General features: G+C 32.9%; 2 protein-coding genes across 2 annotated transcripts; one reads left to right on the forward strand and one right to left on the reverse strand.

Moving 5' to 3' along the window:
• Positions 1 to 354: 354 nt before the first annotated feature.
• Positions 355 to 3,579, reverse strand: LOC146930281 (protein SOSEKI 3-like). Its single transcript, XM_085701859.1, has 6 exons — positions 3,001 to 3,579; positions 2,822 to 2,891; positions 2,311 to 2,426; positions 1,352 to 2,222; positions 835 to 1,127; positions 355 to 744 (listed from the first exon to the last, which is right to left on the reverse strand). Exons 1-6 carry the CDS (start codon positions 3,188 to 3,190, stop codon positions 719 to 721), a joined length of 1,566 nt encoding a protein of 521 aa, XP_085557985.1. The 5' UTR covers positions 3,191 to 3,579; the 3' UTR covers positions 355 to 718.
• Positions 3,580 to 8,158: 4,579 nt separating this feature from the next.
• On the forward strand, positions 8,159 to 16,537 carry LOC146930282 (DNA ligase 1-like). The gene is given in 18 exon segments (XM_085701860.1): positions 8,159 to 8,875; positions 9,352 to 9,468; positions 10,456 to 10,557; positions 10,633 to 10,749; positions 10,865 to 11,126; positions 11,129 to 11,151; positions 11,154 to 11,275; positions 12,569 to 12,656; positions 12,765 to 12,896; positions 13,160 to 13,272; positions 13,577 to 13,678; positions 14,117 to 14,178; positions 14,349 to 14,423; positions 14,498 to 14,571; positions 14,659 to 14,715; positions 14,860 to 14,937; positions 15,071 to 15,148; positions 15,264 to 16,537. Coding segments are annotated over 18 exon segments (2,307 nt in total). The 5' UTR covers positions 8,159 to 8,245; the 3' UTR covers positions 15,339 to 16,537.
• The last annotated feature ends 210 nt before the right edge of the window (positions 16,538 to 16,747 follow it).

Here is a 16,747-nt window from a genome sequence, read left to right on the forward strand (position 1 = left end):
ATCCAGCAGACACCGATGTGGTGCCTATGTGAGATTTCTGAACGCAGGAAATTCAAATTTTATACCATATCTTCTCCATATTTTCTAGTGGCCATCAATGCCTTGTAGCAAAACGCCCTTAATATGTTTTACAGCATTACTCTGCATATAAAGTGATCAATTCCAATCATTGCTTCTTTTACGACACAAAAATCACTAATTTATCAGAACCATTAAACCAATTTACAACGAATAAGAACTAGAAATGCACGGTGGCACCACCAATGAAGACAACGCAGCATGGTGGAAAGCATGTGTGAGGGCGAAGCGTACTTGCAGCAACCAAGGATGAAAAGGAAAGAAGTAGAGGAATGATTCAATGTAGGGGACCCACAATTAGATCTGATAGAACTACAGTCTAGATATCAATCTAGTGGTTAGAAATTGTACTCTACTATTGACCACCTATGAATGTGGTCCACAACAAAAACTGCCTTGAAGCTACAACAAAATGTGCAATAACTTCATTTGAGTATCACAAGTCCCTCTCTAGCCAGCACAATATAGTTATAAGAACTGGACCACTGGGACCAACCTGCACTACTAGCTCTCCTTGCCATGAGTCACATGAACCTACCAAAATATATACAATCATAGAGTTCAAAGTAAACCTGATAAACAATAAAATTAATCTCTTAATGGCTGCTAGACGCTGCGTCGCAAAAAGGTTTAGATTGGATTATAACCCGAGCTCCTGAAGCCAGCCTGTTGTGAAATAAACATCAATTTTATTAGTCTTATGATGATGAAAGCTATAAGAACATAATGATAAACAAAACAGACTCAACACTTAACTTTCTTCGATTTTGATGACCTCGTTTTCTCGAAATGAATCTACCCTCTTTGGTTGCTTTTTCCCTGACGAAGGTTCGGTGATTCTTTGGCTGCTGCTGTTAGATGATATTGCCGATATGCAGGAGCCATCGATTCTATCCGATGATGTTCTTGGTCCATCGGAAATAGGGGATCTCATGGATTCTCCTCTTGGATGCTTGGTTAGTGAAGCTTTAATTGATCGTGGAATGCATTTTGAATGTCCTGAGGACGGTTCCTCTTCGTCTTCTTTTGGCTTCTGTTCTTTATTTGTCCTGCATATTCGTGAATTGGCAAAGATGTCGTGATTACCATGTTCTAATCTAATGCCAATCAAAACCAACTACAGAACTCTTAAACATGAATCTAACAAACCAACTACAATAATTCTTGACCATAAGTCATTTTCAATGGCATGTTATGATAAATTTCCACGATTGTATTTTGTAAAAATAAAACAAACCGCAATGAATAAGAGAAGGTTTAAAACACAACATACCTCTCATTGTTGTACGAAGAAGAGCGTTTGAGAACATTACGTGCATCACCTTCCTTCAGTTTAGTCTCAATTAAGCTCCCACTAAAATATTCTTTGTCTTCCAATCTGACGTTCATCAGTTTTGGATTCTCGGCTAAGCAATCGTATTCGCCTAACACAAAAGATGTTGAGAACAACGGAGAAGGGAATTTCGAATGCGAAAACCTAGGCTTATAGGAAGGAATAAGGCCAAAACTGTGGTTTTTCACTGATATTGAACCACAAGAGATTAGTTGCATCAACAAATTTGAAGCCTTCAGCCTTGTATTGGTTGGCATAGGAATATCCTCCTCTTCAAGAATCCGAAAGCTGTTCGCTTTACTAGCATCAGCTCTAATCAAAGATTCCAAAGTTTCCATCTTCCCTACAAAAGATAAGGGACTAGAAGTTGTTGGAGAATGAGAAATGGTATCCTTGCAGATTTCTGGATTATGTTTCAATTGTGGAACTTCGGTTTGACATATTTCATGGCATTCAGATACTAACGACCCATCATCGGTCGATACACCTCTTGTGCAACTTTTCCGAGTTTTGGATCGGTTCATACTATCTTCTGTTTGAGTTGAAGCATCTGCCAATCCATCAGCCTTATAAATTGTGTACTCTGTCAGTGCCAAGCTTAGTGAACCGGTCTTTTCAGCTCTTGACTCCGGAGAAACATCAGAGGAACCCGTATGTTGTTCATGGGATTGCTCGTCATCCTGAGAGTATCTTGTCTCTTTTCCATTCATGCTAGACGAGGATGAGGCTTCGTCGTGACTCCGACAGGAGGATGGCCCCGGTAACATCTTCACACTTTGTATTTTGACATCGTTAATGGGACTGAAACGGTCTACAAAGAAAAATGCATTATTCAATACCATTGAGGACCTAGTAAATTATTGTCTTTTGAAGATAAATAAACTAGATATCTAGTTCACCTGAATTGGATTCATCAAAGAGCTCAGAGCCTTTGAGGACATACTCGTTTCCATGGGCCGGTTGAATAAGATCATCTTCACAAAGATCATGCCACACAAATCCATTCTTGTAGCTTCTGAATTACAGGAAAAACAAATATATAAATGTTGAGAATTATATGCAATAATAAAATTGCTAACATTCAAAAAGAAAACAAGGGCCAAAGATAAATCCAATCAAGTTTCCATTCCTAAGTCCAAATTGAAGCTAATGAGCTTCAGCTAAGGTCTAATCATCAAGGGCACCCAAGTTCAATCTCTAGCTTAAACAGCCATCGATCAAGCTTTATTTACCTCTTGGTCAAACTCTGAATTACCAAGTCCTTTCTTATAGGAACCGGAGGGTTAGGACCCAAAAAAAATCTATTTTTTCATCTTCTCCCCATCCGTTTTCTCTATCTTTTTTTCAACATACAAACACACAAATTGAACTTACATAAAAACATTGAGAATGTAAAAATAACTTGCTCACCTCTTAGAAGACCATGAATACAAGGAAGCCATGCCTCTACCTCTCAATGCATTTAGTTTATCAATCACATCTACACACACAAAAATCCCTCAAAAATCATCATCCATAAAGAATAAAAATCAACAACCACATTCCAAAATTCAAAAAAAAAAAAAATTATTGTTTTTTCAATTATGTACCTCTCAAGTATAACCCATCTGGAGAAGAAAGTGGAACCTCCATGAAATGAGGATGTTCAAGTTGCCTATTTCTACAAAGATAATAAATCACTGGCACCTTCAAATTCTGTTGATATTTTGGTGATTTCTCGGTCCAAACCTTAGCCCTATCTGGACTCACTTGTCTATACTTCTTCATCCTACCCTCCATTCTCACATGCACAACAACACTATACTACAAGACCACTTCAAAATTGAACCTTTTTCTACTCCAACATCCTAAAACAATACAAAAATCAACCCCATTTTCTCATTTACTTCAATTCATGTAAAAATTCAACTGGGTCAAGTTGAAGATCTAAGTAGCTAGTAAAAGGTGGAAACTTTAATTATAATAAAGAAGAAGAAAAGCTGAATTAGAAACTGGGTTTTGAAGTGAGGCAGTGAAAGTGAATGTGGAAGAGGAAGAAACAGAGACAGGAGTGTGGGTAAAGGATGTTTTTTGGCTGGATTTGATAATTGGATTTGGTTGTTTTGGATTTGATTTGAGAGTTCATATGTTTTTTTGTTTCTTGTGTTTGGTCTTTCTGATTTTGATGTGTGTTATGAGTTATGACACCGCATTTTATAATGTTTACCTGATTTTTAGGTTTTTTTTGTACTTTCCATTAACTACCTTGTTTTTTGACTTCAAAATCAAAATATGTGCGGTAAGAAAAGAGTTTACACGTTGTTTAACAGAAAAAAATATATTTGAACAATTATTTTTTAATAATTTTGTGATAACTTTATCTTTCATTTTCATATTATCTTTTTACTTATTGTTTATTGATTTGGTTTTTGTGTCAATACTTCATTTTCTTTGTAAAATTTTAATTATCTTAAAAGTTGTCATATAAATGTTTAAATAACACAACTCTATAAATAAACTTATTTAAGTATGAGAAATGATTTCTAAAAAAATGAGAATCGACATTTGTTCAACTATTTTTTTTATAACTTTTGTGATAATTTTCTCTCTTATATTAACATTATGTTTTTACTTTTTCTTTCTGTTTTAGTTTTTGTGTCAATATCTTCATTTCTTTGTATATTTATGGTTGTCACATAAGTTGACATGCATATGGTTGTTCAAATAACACGACTCTTTATGTATTTCATGTTGATTAATTAAAAAAAAGGGTCTTGTTATCTTGTGCCCTTATGGCACAAGTTAAGGAATCTAAAATTAGAACTTTTTTACTCCCTCTGTTTCACAATGAGTGTCGTTTAAGATTTTGTCACACAGATTAAGAAACAGAATGAAATAATCATTAGACATAACACTTTTACTAAACTGCCATTACTTTATAAGTAAAAGACAAACTTAAAGTTGCATTGGAAATTATGTGAGAGAAAAGTTAGAGTATTTATTGAGGGTAAAGTTGGAAGAAAAAACTTAAAATTGTTGGAAATGTAAAGTGACATTCATTTTGAAACAAATCATTTTGGCTAAAGCGACACTCATTTTGAAACAGATGGAGTATAAAAAAGAACAAAAGTTTGACTTTGAAAAGTTGAATAAAGTTGAATGCACAACTTTTAAGACGGTTATTTCTATTTTAAATTCCCTAATATATACCCGTGGGGCACATGTTAACATTTGCCTTAAAAAAAATACTTAAATAGGTATAAAAAAAATACTTACAAAATCTTTATAATGAAATATGCAAGATCCGGGGTTCAAACCTCCGCCACCACAAAAAAAAATATGTTTTTGATCCTAACAAATCTATTACTTTTAATTTTTAATCTATCTAAAAAAAGTTATTTTTTTTAGGCAAAAAGAGAAATAGATTAAATAAAAATAAAGAGATGCAGAGACTAAGGAGACATTAAACCTAATTCTGGTACAACCCAAATGTGAATAAAACATGATAATACGAACGAGGTGGATCAACCCTAATTAATCCTAACAAAGTAAGCATTTGTCACGAACGTAACCCAGCGAGCCCGCTCACAAGCACGAAACCAGGTTACAAAAAAAAATGAAGAGTGAGCATCCATACGATTAAAAAACGGTTCATAAGTGGTGAATGGATCAACCGTCAATACAGTATCAAGATCCACGTACAAGTAACCCCTAAAAAAGCAGTAGGAATAAAAGCTCTTTCGAGCATAACAGCCCGCTAACAATCACAAGACGGAGAAAGAGTCAGTACTCAAGTGGAGGCAAAAAAAAATTTGTTTTTAGTCTTTGCAAATATAAAAAATTTGTATGCTCTTATATTATTAAAAAAGGTGAATGTTAAACAGTGTCCTCGGTGCATTGGTTAAACAACCAAAATTATAAAAAATGATATAATTATTACTTAATCAAAAGTCAAAACTTATATTTTTAAGATAAATTTTATATTTATAGTTTCCTTAACTATTGCCCTGAGGGCACTGGTTAGCAAGACCCTATTAAAAATAGTGTATATGTTATAGCATTGCAATCGTTTTCTACCCTCCCAAAATTTTTCAATGCTTCTTAAACAAATTTGTATGCTCTTAAATGTGAAGAACGAAACTTTGAAAATGTTCTAAGGCTCTTAAAACCAAAGCCAGACCCTTCATATTTCAGTATTAGTAAATTTTTACTTAATTGATCATATGTTTCCCTAACTTATTCCTTTGTTTTAAATTGGTCTCAACTATTAAAATGTTCAATTTAATCCCTTATCTTCGCTTCCATCAATCAATTTGATCTCATTCTTTTAATTTTAACCTCAAATGTGCATTATTCATCCATCTTACCAAAAAAAAAAAAAAACTCAAATATGTATGAGGATTAAAGGTGGATCACCAAAGACCTTATTAATTTTTATTAATTTTAATCATTTATTTTTTTGTTAAAAAGAAGATCGTCGAATTACGCATGTATATTGCATCTTACGGTGAACCACCAACAACTAATATTTTTTTTTCTTTCTTTTCTTCATCTTATTCCTTCTTCTTCTTCAACATCACCTTCATCAATCTTCGTAAATACCCTAAAAAACCTAAAAATTCATAGACAACAAGATCACCATCATCATCGTTTCATTATAAAGATGTAAGTGGTTAGGAAGATGAAGAACATGAGGTTCATAGAAAGGGTAGAAAGAGGAAATTGTTTCCTTTATCGTTATTGTATTTATATTTTAGTTTCAATCTACTTTTTTAAGAAGTTTTTTAGTTATTTAAAGGCAAAAAAATACCTCATGCGGTCCTTTGAGTTGGATATTTATAATAAATTAGTCATTTAAGTCTTTTTGTTACGAAATGGTCTTTTAAGTTACTTTTTGTTATAAATTAGTCCTTTTCAGACAACTTTGTTAAAAAGTGTTTATGAACTAATGATATAATTTAGGCAAGTGCACCAAATCCTATCAAGTAATAAAGTAGTAAGTTAATCGTCTCCGCGAGGATTGTGTTCAACTCGGTAATTAGCGGAATTTATTAGAAAAGCAAATAAAAGTAAAGATTGGAGTGGTTGCAGGGTTTTAATCGTCATGCACAATGCGAGATTGAGTTTTTGTGATTCATGAGTCTAACAAAGATTAGAGAATCCTTCAATCCCCCTTCGTATTTGTTGGAAATTAAATCGATAAATCATTTATAGTTTAAAGAATGTTAACATAAAATAGACTTTTATGTCATTGTAGACTTTCAAAAGATGTCGGGGTCAAATCCAAAAATAAGGCTGGTAACAAATGATATCTATGAACTTGGATTTTTTTTTTTTTTTTAGCAAGGAAGACAACGCAAAACATAGATAAATTCTTAGTTAAAATATTTATGGGTATAAAAAAAGTTAAAATTTTTTATAAATTAAATTTATAATATATTTAAGGCTAAAGTGCAACTTTGGCCCCCTATCTTTCAAAAAGTTGCGATTTTGGCTCCCTAAGTTTGAAAACTACAATTTTGGTCCCCTATGTTTTAGCCCCTTTGCATATTTGGTCCTTTTGGTCAATTTTGACAAAGTCAACGCATACGTGGCATGCCACGTGTGTAATTAATTAATTAAAAAAATAAAAAATCGAAAAAATCAATTTTTAAATTAAATAAATGAAAAAAATAATAAAAAAATTCTGGAAAAATAAAAAATAATGAAAAAAATATAAAAAATTTCCAGATTTTAAATTAAATAAATGAAAAAAATCTAGAAAATCAATTTTTAAATTAAATAAATGAAAAAATTATAAAATAATGAAAAAATTCGAAAAAAAAATGTCAAATTTTCCAGATTTTTTAAAAAACGAAAAAAATAATGAAAAAATATTACAAAAAAATGAAATAAATTTTGGAAAAATGAAAAATAATGAAAAAATAAAAAAATTTAAAAAACGAAAAAATATTACAAAAAAAATGAAATAAATTCTTGAAAAATAAAAATATTAATAAAAATGATTAAAAAAACGAAAAAATTTTCACAAAAATTCATGGAAAATTCCAAGAATCACTTATTCGAAAAAGTAATGTCATGGAAACATTCATTTCCCTAAAGAAGAAATATGTACCAAATTTGTGGCCAAGTTGTATTATCGTCGGTGTTTTTGTGTATACTTTTTTCGTTTCCTTGCGCCTTTAGAATGTCAAATTTTCAACATTAGAAAATTCTGTAAAAGATTCTGGAAAAAATTTGAAAAAAAAATTTCGAAAAAAATATTAGAAAAAAATTCTGGAAAAAACTCGAAAAAAATAATTTCAAATTTGCCAGATTTTTAAAAAAAATTTCCGTATTTTTTTCGAATTTTTTCATTATTTTTTAATTATTTATTATTATTTTTTTCATTTATTTAATTTAAAAATTGATTTTCTGGATTTTTTTTCATTTACTTTATTTAAAAATTGATTTTTTCGATTTTTTATTTTTTTAATTAATTAATTACACACGTGGCCTATATTTAACATATATTTACTTTTAAGTCGTTTTATATTTATTAGTAACTTCAAAAGCTAATTTTACCAAAAACTTTAATTTAAATCAACAAGTTTATCAATTTATCAGTTATCAACTAAACTAGCTTATAACTTAATTTTACCAAACACACTCTAGATCTTTTTTTTTATCTGGGGTTGCGTAGAGTTTCTCAGTCAGCAGCAACAATGCCCCAAATCTATCTTCCCGCCAATTATATAATGCTGTTCAAACCGTTTTTTCTCTCTTCAGTCAACATTTCGCATTTCCCTCGAATCTTCTTCTTCACTCTTCCCTTTCATTCTCTCACCCCCTCTCTCTTCAACCCTTCGCCGCACAATGTCGTCAGAACCACCACCCTCCGCCTTGGACAAACTCATGTCCGACGCACGCTCTGCCGCCTCCAAGAAGAAACCACCACCTTCATCATCTTCCAAGAAACGAAAAGCTCCTACTCCTCCCCCTTCTTCATCTCCACACAAAACCCTAGAAACCGTTATAAACTCTAATAACAACCTCAAAACCGTAGAAACCGTTCAAGAACCCAAAGAAACCGTTCATGAAGATCCATCGAGCAAGATCCGCAACACTTCATCTTCTTCCAACGGGATAGTCGCTGAATTGAAGGAAAAACTTCCGAAGCTGAAGAAGAAACCGGCGAATTTCGATCCGAGTTCGGTTGTTTGCTGGGAGAAAGACAAACCTGTGCCGTTTTTGTTTCTCTCTCTAGCGTTCGATTTGATTAGCAAAGAGAGTGGAAGAATTGTGATCACTGAGATTGTGTGTAATCTTTTGAGGACTGTGAGACATGCTAAACCGGAGGATCTTGTTCCGGTTGTTTATTTGTCGGCGAATAGAATTGCGCTGGTGCATGAAGGGTTAGAATTGGGAATCGGTGATGCTTCGATCATTAAGGCGCTTGCTGAGGCGTGTGGAAGGAATGAGAAACATATTAAGTCTCAGTATAAGGTTTTTTGCTGTTTTAATTTCGATGTTGTTGTGGTTGCGGTATTGTTTAAGACTCTGTTCGGTAAAAAATAGTGAATAATTGATAAATTAGCTTATGGTGGATAGCTGATAAGCTAGCTTATAGCTAATTGCGGATAAACTAACTGATTGAATTTATAGTGTCGGGTGAAATTTGCGATTAAACTAGCTTATAAATATAAAATGTTGTAGAAAAGATAATTTAATTAATATTTTTTAATTCAGATTAAAGGGATAAAAATGAGATAAAAAATGATAGGCTATAAGCTACTTGAATTAGCTTATCAAAAAACGCTAAAAGTCAGTAATAATAAGCTATAAAGCTCATGAGAAAGTGATGGTTACCAAACGTGTCTTTTTTAGTCAAATGAGCTTATAAGACATAAGTTATAAGCTCAAGAACGTGTCTTGTAAAACAGACCCTAAGTAGATGTTAATTGTTTATTTTTTGTTGACAGAAAAAAGGTGATTTAGGTTTAGTTGCGAAAGGGAGCCGTTCTTCACAGCCTATGATGCGGAAGCATGATGCTTTGACTATTAGGAAGGTTTTCGACACATTTCATCTTATTGCAAAGGTATTTTACTGTCAATTTTGGAGCTTAAGTTTGTGGGTTTGTTGTTTGAGATAATTAATGGTTTGTTTCAGTATTGAACAGTAAGCAATGAAAGTTGGTTTTTCAATGCATAGGATAAACCTAAGTTATTAGATTATACTGTCAGTGTTGCTAAATATTGGCCATGAAGGATAGCGGTGGCGGATTTTTTTTGACAATGTCACGGTATATACGTGAAAGGACGGCAGCGCTATGGTGTCTATGCTGGATTTTTGGCTTTCTGTCATCCGCCATTGATAACACTTACTACAATTTAGTAAATGGTTAATGTTGTTAAATAGAGGCTATAGCAGCGATATACTGCTTTAGCGTAGCGGTATTTAGATAAACTGCTATTGCTCCGAGACACACTATTTAGTACAAAATGTTGTCAAATAGCGGCTATAGCTCTATTGTATAGCGGAATTTTAACAATCAGCTACTATCAGCAATTGACAACTATTGAAGAAGCCAATTGAAGTGCGTGCCATTTTTTTGGTAATTAGTTTTATTTCTCTGATGTGGTCAAAATATATAATTCACAAATGTGTTTGAGATAATCTGATGTGGAAGACTTGGAATGTTTATCTGTTCGTCTTTTGATATTTGTCGTTAAAACACGACAACCATTTTCAGTTTGTTTTGTCGATACTCAATCACAGTTAGAAGTTTATTTGATTTATATGTTGCATGCACCAAAATTATGTGTCTCAGAGAGTTTCCTTTGTTATAGATTTTCTATTTCTATCTTGCAGGCATATGTCTTTTGCTAAAATCTAAGGCTTAACAATTTTTTTCCTGGATGTTAGTTTTTGTTGTTTAAATCTGTTCTGTGTTTATGTTGGAAGTTAATAAACATGGTCTGTATTCTATAAAATAGGGAACAATAAATTTGTTGGGATTTGTTACAATTTTTGGTCGAGAGATAGAGTTTGCTACTGAGTTGACCTTATTTATAAATGTCCGCAGGAATCTGGAAAAGACAGTCAACAGAAGAAAAAGAATCACATAAAGTCACTCCTTTTTGCTGCAACTGATTGTGAACCTCTATATATAATCCGTTTGCTACAGGTTGCAATTCTTCTGTTATTCAAATAATCTGGTGGGTTAACTTCTCGATGTTAATTACTTGGAATTGTTTTCCAGACAAAATTGCGAATTGGATATGCTGAGCAAACTCTCTTGGCTGCATTAGGCCAAGCTGCAGTGTACACAAAAGAGCATTCTAACCCGCCTCCAGAAATTAAGTCTCCTTTAGAAGAGGTAAGCTAATCTTACGAATGGCGATATGTGCTTTAGTTTTAAACCTAGGTGTCCGTGCATTATGATGCTGATACTAACCTTTTTCTTTTATGTATATGTTTTCATTTTGCATTAGGCAGCAAAGATTGTTAAAAAAGTCTATTATGTTCTTCCCGATTATGACAAAATTGTTTCTGCACTCCATACGGGTGGTGTATGGAAACTTCCAAAGAAGTGTAATTTTACTCCTGGCATTCCAGTTGGGCCTATGCTGTCAAAAGCAACCAAGAGTGTACCTCAAATTCTAAATAAGTTCCAGGGTGTAGAGTTTACGTGTGAGTACAAATACGACGGAGAGCGTGCTCAGGTGATGCTTCATAGTCATATATTTCATCAGAAATGACTGCTTATGGTACTTATTACGTGCAATAACATTAGTTGTATTGAGACAGATACATTTCTTGGAGAATGGCTCGGTAGAGATTTACAGTAGAAATTCTGAACGGAACACTGGGAAGTATCCTGATGTTATTGCTGCAGTTTCAAGGTAAAAATTATCAAACTGAGTTCTAAATATGATGTTTGAAGTCTGATATATCAATAAGCAAAATAAATTCACAATAATTTTACTTATATTAAATGAAACGGAAACAAAGAAAATAAAAACGAACAATAGTTATTTATAAAAGTTGAGCTTGACGGCATTTTAATTAAGAAGTCAAATTTATCCATATTTGACTCTACTACATAGTTATCAATATTTTTTTAATATTATATTTCTTCAAACAAACAAAATTGTTTCGAATAGCCAAACATACATTAATGAGGTAGCTACATATAAAAACTATGCTACTTATTCAAGATTTGTTTTTCTTCTGGGGTAGATAATGCTACCACATTGTCATGAAACCCTCCGCTCCTGAGGACAAATAATATTTGGAATAATAAAATTTTATTGATATGATGTGAATGATACATTGGGTGTTCCGACAAATTATGCTATATAAGGAAATATAGAAATCAATCGTAAGAGGTAATTTAAGATACTCTAACATGTTATATGATAGAATATTGTTGCATGTCCTCGTGACCATGACTCAGTTGGTAGAGACAATGCATTGTTATATGCAGGGGTCGGGGTTCGAACCCCAGACACCCCACTTATTCACCTTAAAAGGTGAATTCTAGTCACTAGGTTGCTTGACCAAAAAGAAGAAAAAGAATATTGTTGCATTGAGATACTTCTTAATTTATTCTTACAGTCCTCCTTAAAGTATAGCTCACTAAGCTATTAAAAGAAAAATGTATATGGACTCCACTTGGAAGTCAACTTGGACTAAAATTGAGGGCAGACCATGGCTTCACTGTATTCGGGATAAATCTATATTAAAGGTGATCGGAATTCATGCAGGTCTTGTAAAAGAAAAGAATCAGATAGGTAAGCACATTGTGATGATAGTTTAAAATTTTTTAGAAACTTGGCAGTGGAATTGTAACATGGACGGATAATATAGGATGGTACTATACTGATACTATATTGATATTATCATATTTAGTCATTTAGATGTAAAGGGAGGAAATTAATACCCAGGATAGTAAAATTAACATTGATATGATGTGAATGATGTGTTGGATGTTATGTTAAGATATAAGGAAACAAACCATGATATATAGGGAAATATGAGAACCAAATTTAAGAGATAATATGTTGAGATATTTTTCAAATATTCTGACAGAAACAATCTTAGTGACCGTTGATTTATTGAAACAAGTATACCAGATGCTCTCCAATACAATTTTTTCAACATCATGGTTTCTTATATTTTCTATCAATGAACAGGTTAAAGAAAACAACAGTATCATCTTTTGTCCTTGATTGTGAACTTGTTGCATATGACCGTGCAGAACAGAAAATCCGTCCTTTCCAGGTAATTTATGCTGTTTTACCTATATTAGTGAAGCAGCTTTCCAATTTCTGGTATTGTATGTGAGTAGTTGAGAATTGATAAGTTTATAGTAATCTTATATCTTTACAGGTGCTTAGTACTCGATCCCGCAAAAATGTAGCAAAGAGTGACATAAAGGTTGATGTTTGTGTATTTGCTTTTGATTTGTTGCACCTTAATGGCCACGATCTTCTTCAGGAAAACCTTAAAATCCGTAGAGAGGTAAACCTTCTATCTTTGCATTGCCAATAGTTTCATTTTATTGTTTTCTTTATTAAGTAGGTAAGTCCATGATAGAATTGTCTGAACGGTGGAAAAGGTTGGGAAACACGAGATTGGGACCGTTCAGATTTTATAATTTATCATTAAATTTTAGTGACAAGAAATAATTCCTGATTGTATATCATGTCTTTGGAATAAGTTGTCTTCTCATATTTTTATTTAAGAACTATATGTTAGCGAGGGCCTGATTTTTTTCTCTTCAGAGTCTATACACCTCTTTTGAGGAAGAATCTGGATTCCTTCAGTTTGCGACATCAACTACATCAAATGATGTTGAGGAGATACAAGAATTTTTCGACAAAGCTATTGATGCAAGGTTTATTTAAATTCTTCTAGTTAATTTAAATCCATGTAGATATAAATTTCATGATTTCAGTTGAAAATATATGCCTTTAAATTCATGTAGATATAAATTTCATGATTTCAGTTGAAAATATATGCCACCATTTCTGCCTAATTTAGCATACTCTTTATTTGTCTTCATGTCATTATACTACTATCAAAAACATTTGATAGGCATTGTATATCTAACTCACAGTTCTTCCAACTTTGGTTTCTCTTGCAATAGTTTGAAGCAATAATTTTTATCATTTAACATTTATCTTATCTCTTGATTTTAGTTGTGAGGGATTAATTGTTAAAACATTACATGAAGACGCCACATATGAACCCTCAAAGCGATCAAACAACTGGCTGAAACTGAAGAAAGATTATATCGAAAAGTAAGGATATGATATTAATTTTTCTCATAGTAAATCATCAAAATTGCAAGGTTTGACCAATTTAGTCCCTCAAATTTACGAAATAGTTAGTCCTTTAATTTAAATTGAAGAACGCCAATCTATTTAGTCCTTGTATCAAAATATTTCTTTAGTAAACATCTATCAAAACTAGTTTAAGACCTATATACTGACTATAATAATCTCTTGTTGCATCAATACAAACATAAAGCCTTTGAAATTGTGGTGCTAAATTTGGAAATAGGACTAATTTGATTGATGTTGTTCAATTTAAGGGACTAGCTTGTTGTATCATAAATTTGATGAACTAAATTGACGGACTCTGGCAACTTCAATGACTAAAATGTTAATTTACTCATTTTTTCGTATTTCACTTTTGTATTAATGTGGTTCCAATTATATATTGGTTATACTTTGCAGTTTAGGGGACTCCTTAGATTTGGTACCTATTGGTGCTTTCCATGGTCGTGTTAAACGCACAGGTGATCATGAAACACACTCTTTAATGTAGTGATGCCTATTTTTGTACTTTTTTCATCATTTTTAAAGCTCATATTTCACTTACATCTGAATAAGGCTATAGGCCTTGGGAGTTTGTTATGTGCTGTTAATGTAAACACACTCTTTAATGTAGTGACATTATGTCTTGTAGGATTGTATGGTGCTTTTCTCGTTGCTTGCTATAACAGCGAAAACAACGAATTTCAAAGTATTGTTAAGCTAGAGCGTTTTATGTTGTATATAGTTCTTTTGTTTATTAAACTTAATTTTCTGACTTATTCTTCATGTTATGGTGGGTAGGAACTGGATTCAAAGAAGAAGTGCTTGAAGAACGTTCTACCAGCCTTCGCTCTAAAGTGATTCCCAAACCAAAGGTCCCTCGCTCTTGTTTCTCTCTGAACCTTTTCTAAAGCCTGATTAATAATTTTATGAACTAAATCAAACCCGATCCTTTATTTCAGGCATATTATAAATGTGGAGAATCAATCAATCCTGATGTCTGGTTTGAAGCTAGTGAGGTAACAAAATCCTTGACTAGTTAGCATGCACTTTTGTTAATGCTTTGTTATTTTTTTTATCTTATTATTTTTATCCAATAAAATTGCATTATGTTCACAAGCAAATATTTTTGGGTTAGTTATATATCATCTTATTTTATTAAGGTGTGGGAGGTGGAAGCTGCAGACCTGACTATTAGCCCTGTCTACCGAGCTGCAGAGGGCAAAGTAGATCCCAATAAGGTATTAGAAAAAAGCGAACTGATGATACAAGTGTCTCAATTTATTTTGGAATTCTGCCTGCAAAATTGTTTAGTTGAACAATGATAGTTTTTAACTTCTATTGGTGTGGTACTTTTACATTTTCTAAATAAAGGGCATATCTCTTCGATTTCCGCGTTTCATTCGAGTTCGGCCTGACAAAACTCCTGAACAGGCCTCTTCGTCTGAGCAGGTAAATTACATAACAATCTTTCATTATCCGACTATATATTGATAGAAGATTGAGAAAGAGCACTGGAAGACATAAAATTGAATTATTTGGTCATCCTTTAACCACTTTCTTTCAGATTGCAGAAATGTATAATGCTCAAAAACTCAATCACACTGACCAACAGGATGACGATGAAGATGAAGATGATTAAGGGAAAAAGTTTCCTTGCTTCTCGTGCTGTTAAACTTGGAAATTTCAGCATTATTCTGAGAACATAACTGCTTATTCAACATGATTGGAAATTTGGCATACAACATACAGTTAGCTCATGGACTGTCCACACTCCACACAGTAGATATTTGCGCTTTAAAACATGCTATTTGGAATTTGGGTCTTTTTTCAGAAGGGACACAATGTGCCCGGTACTGCTTGTGTAGGTATTATAGAGTGTTTTGATACACACTATCTTTTCTTTTCTCGCACGCCGATAAGGTTTCAACGCATATTTACTAAATTTACAAATCCACGAATTAGCGTACCGTGCGGCGTTACCCTGTTTCCTCACTTTTATCATGATTCTGCATTTAGTTTTGTTCGTTTATCATGTTACTACTACACTACCCTCCAGGCTGCTGGCCATGACTAGAACAACTTACATTAAGCGCATACTCATGGTATCTCAATATTGTGGTTCATTTGTTAAATTGATTTACCATGGCATGAACAAGTGTTAAAACCTCTCATTGTAGGTTACTAAAATCGTGACACTTTTGTTTTTCTTTATTTTTCTTTATTAGTTTCTTTATCCGTGACGTGAGAGAAGTGAAGATTAAAAAAAAACTGTCATATTGTTTTAATTCCTTCTCCGTATGTGTCACACACTCATTCCATCTTCCAACTTTTCATTACTTGATTTCCTCAGATGTACGAAGCCTGTGAGTTGAGATTGGCCTAGATTGTTGTCGGTCAATCATATTGTTCTTACCACCAGTTAATGGTGATCCTGAGAACAATATGTTGATCAGCAGGGAAACCGTTGTGCCCATATGTTTGAGAACAATATGCTTGACCAAAGAAAAACTCTTGGGTTTGTTTAAAAACAACAACTGATGAAGCCTTTCTCAAAAGTGGTGGGATGTCCCGTCGCCTTTTCTAGCTGTGAATGAATTCTTCCCTGACAGTGATCCCTAGAGTGTGAATGTGGAACTGTTGTGCTTCATCTTTTACTCCTAAGGTGGATACATTGGGGAGGATCTGAGGTAGTCATGTTTAATATCACGTCTTCATCTAGAAATTGTAGGGTTTGGAACTAGTACATTGTATTTTTTGTTTGTATAATTGTTGATGTAAATTCATACATTGTAAGGTTACATAAATTGAAATAAATAAATGGAATATTGAATTTGTGTATGTATATTAGTGATGTGATGAATTTTTGTCGAGTTCAAGTTTGAACTTTTCTTGTTTATTGAATTGACCCATAGACGGAGTGTGCTCAAGGTGTTGATGTTAGACATTGGGCTTAAATAATGAGTCGTGCTCTTTTGGACACCGATTTACTCTTTATCTTGAAAAACAACATTCGAGAGTTATCTCCCGAAGCCATTAAAAACACAAAAA

This window comes from Medicago sativa, chromosome 4, assembly GCF_051527215.1.
Source record: "Medicago sativa cultivar Bolivia chromosome 4, Bolivia_mono, whole genome shotgun sequence".
NCBI classification, from domain to species: domain Eukaryota; kingdom Viridiplantae; phylum Streptophyta; class Magnoliopsida; order Fabales; family Fabaceae; genus Medicago; species Medicago sativa.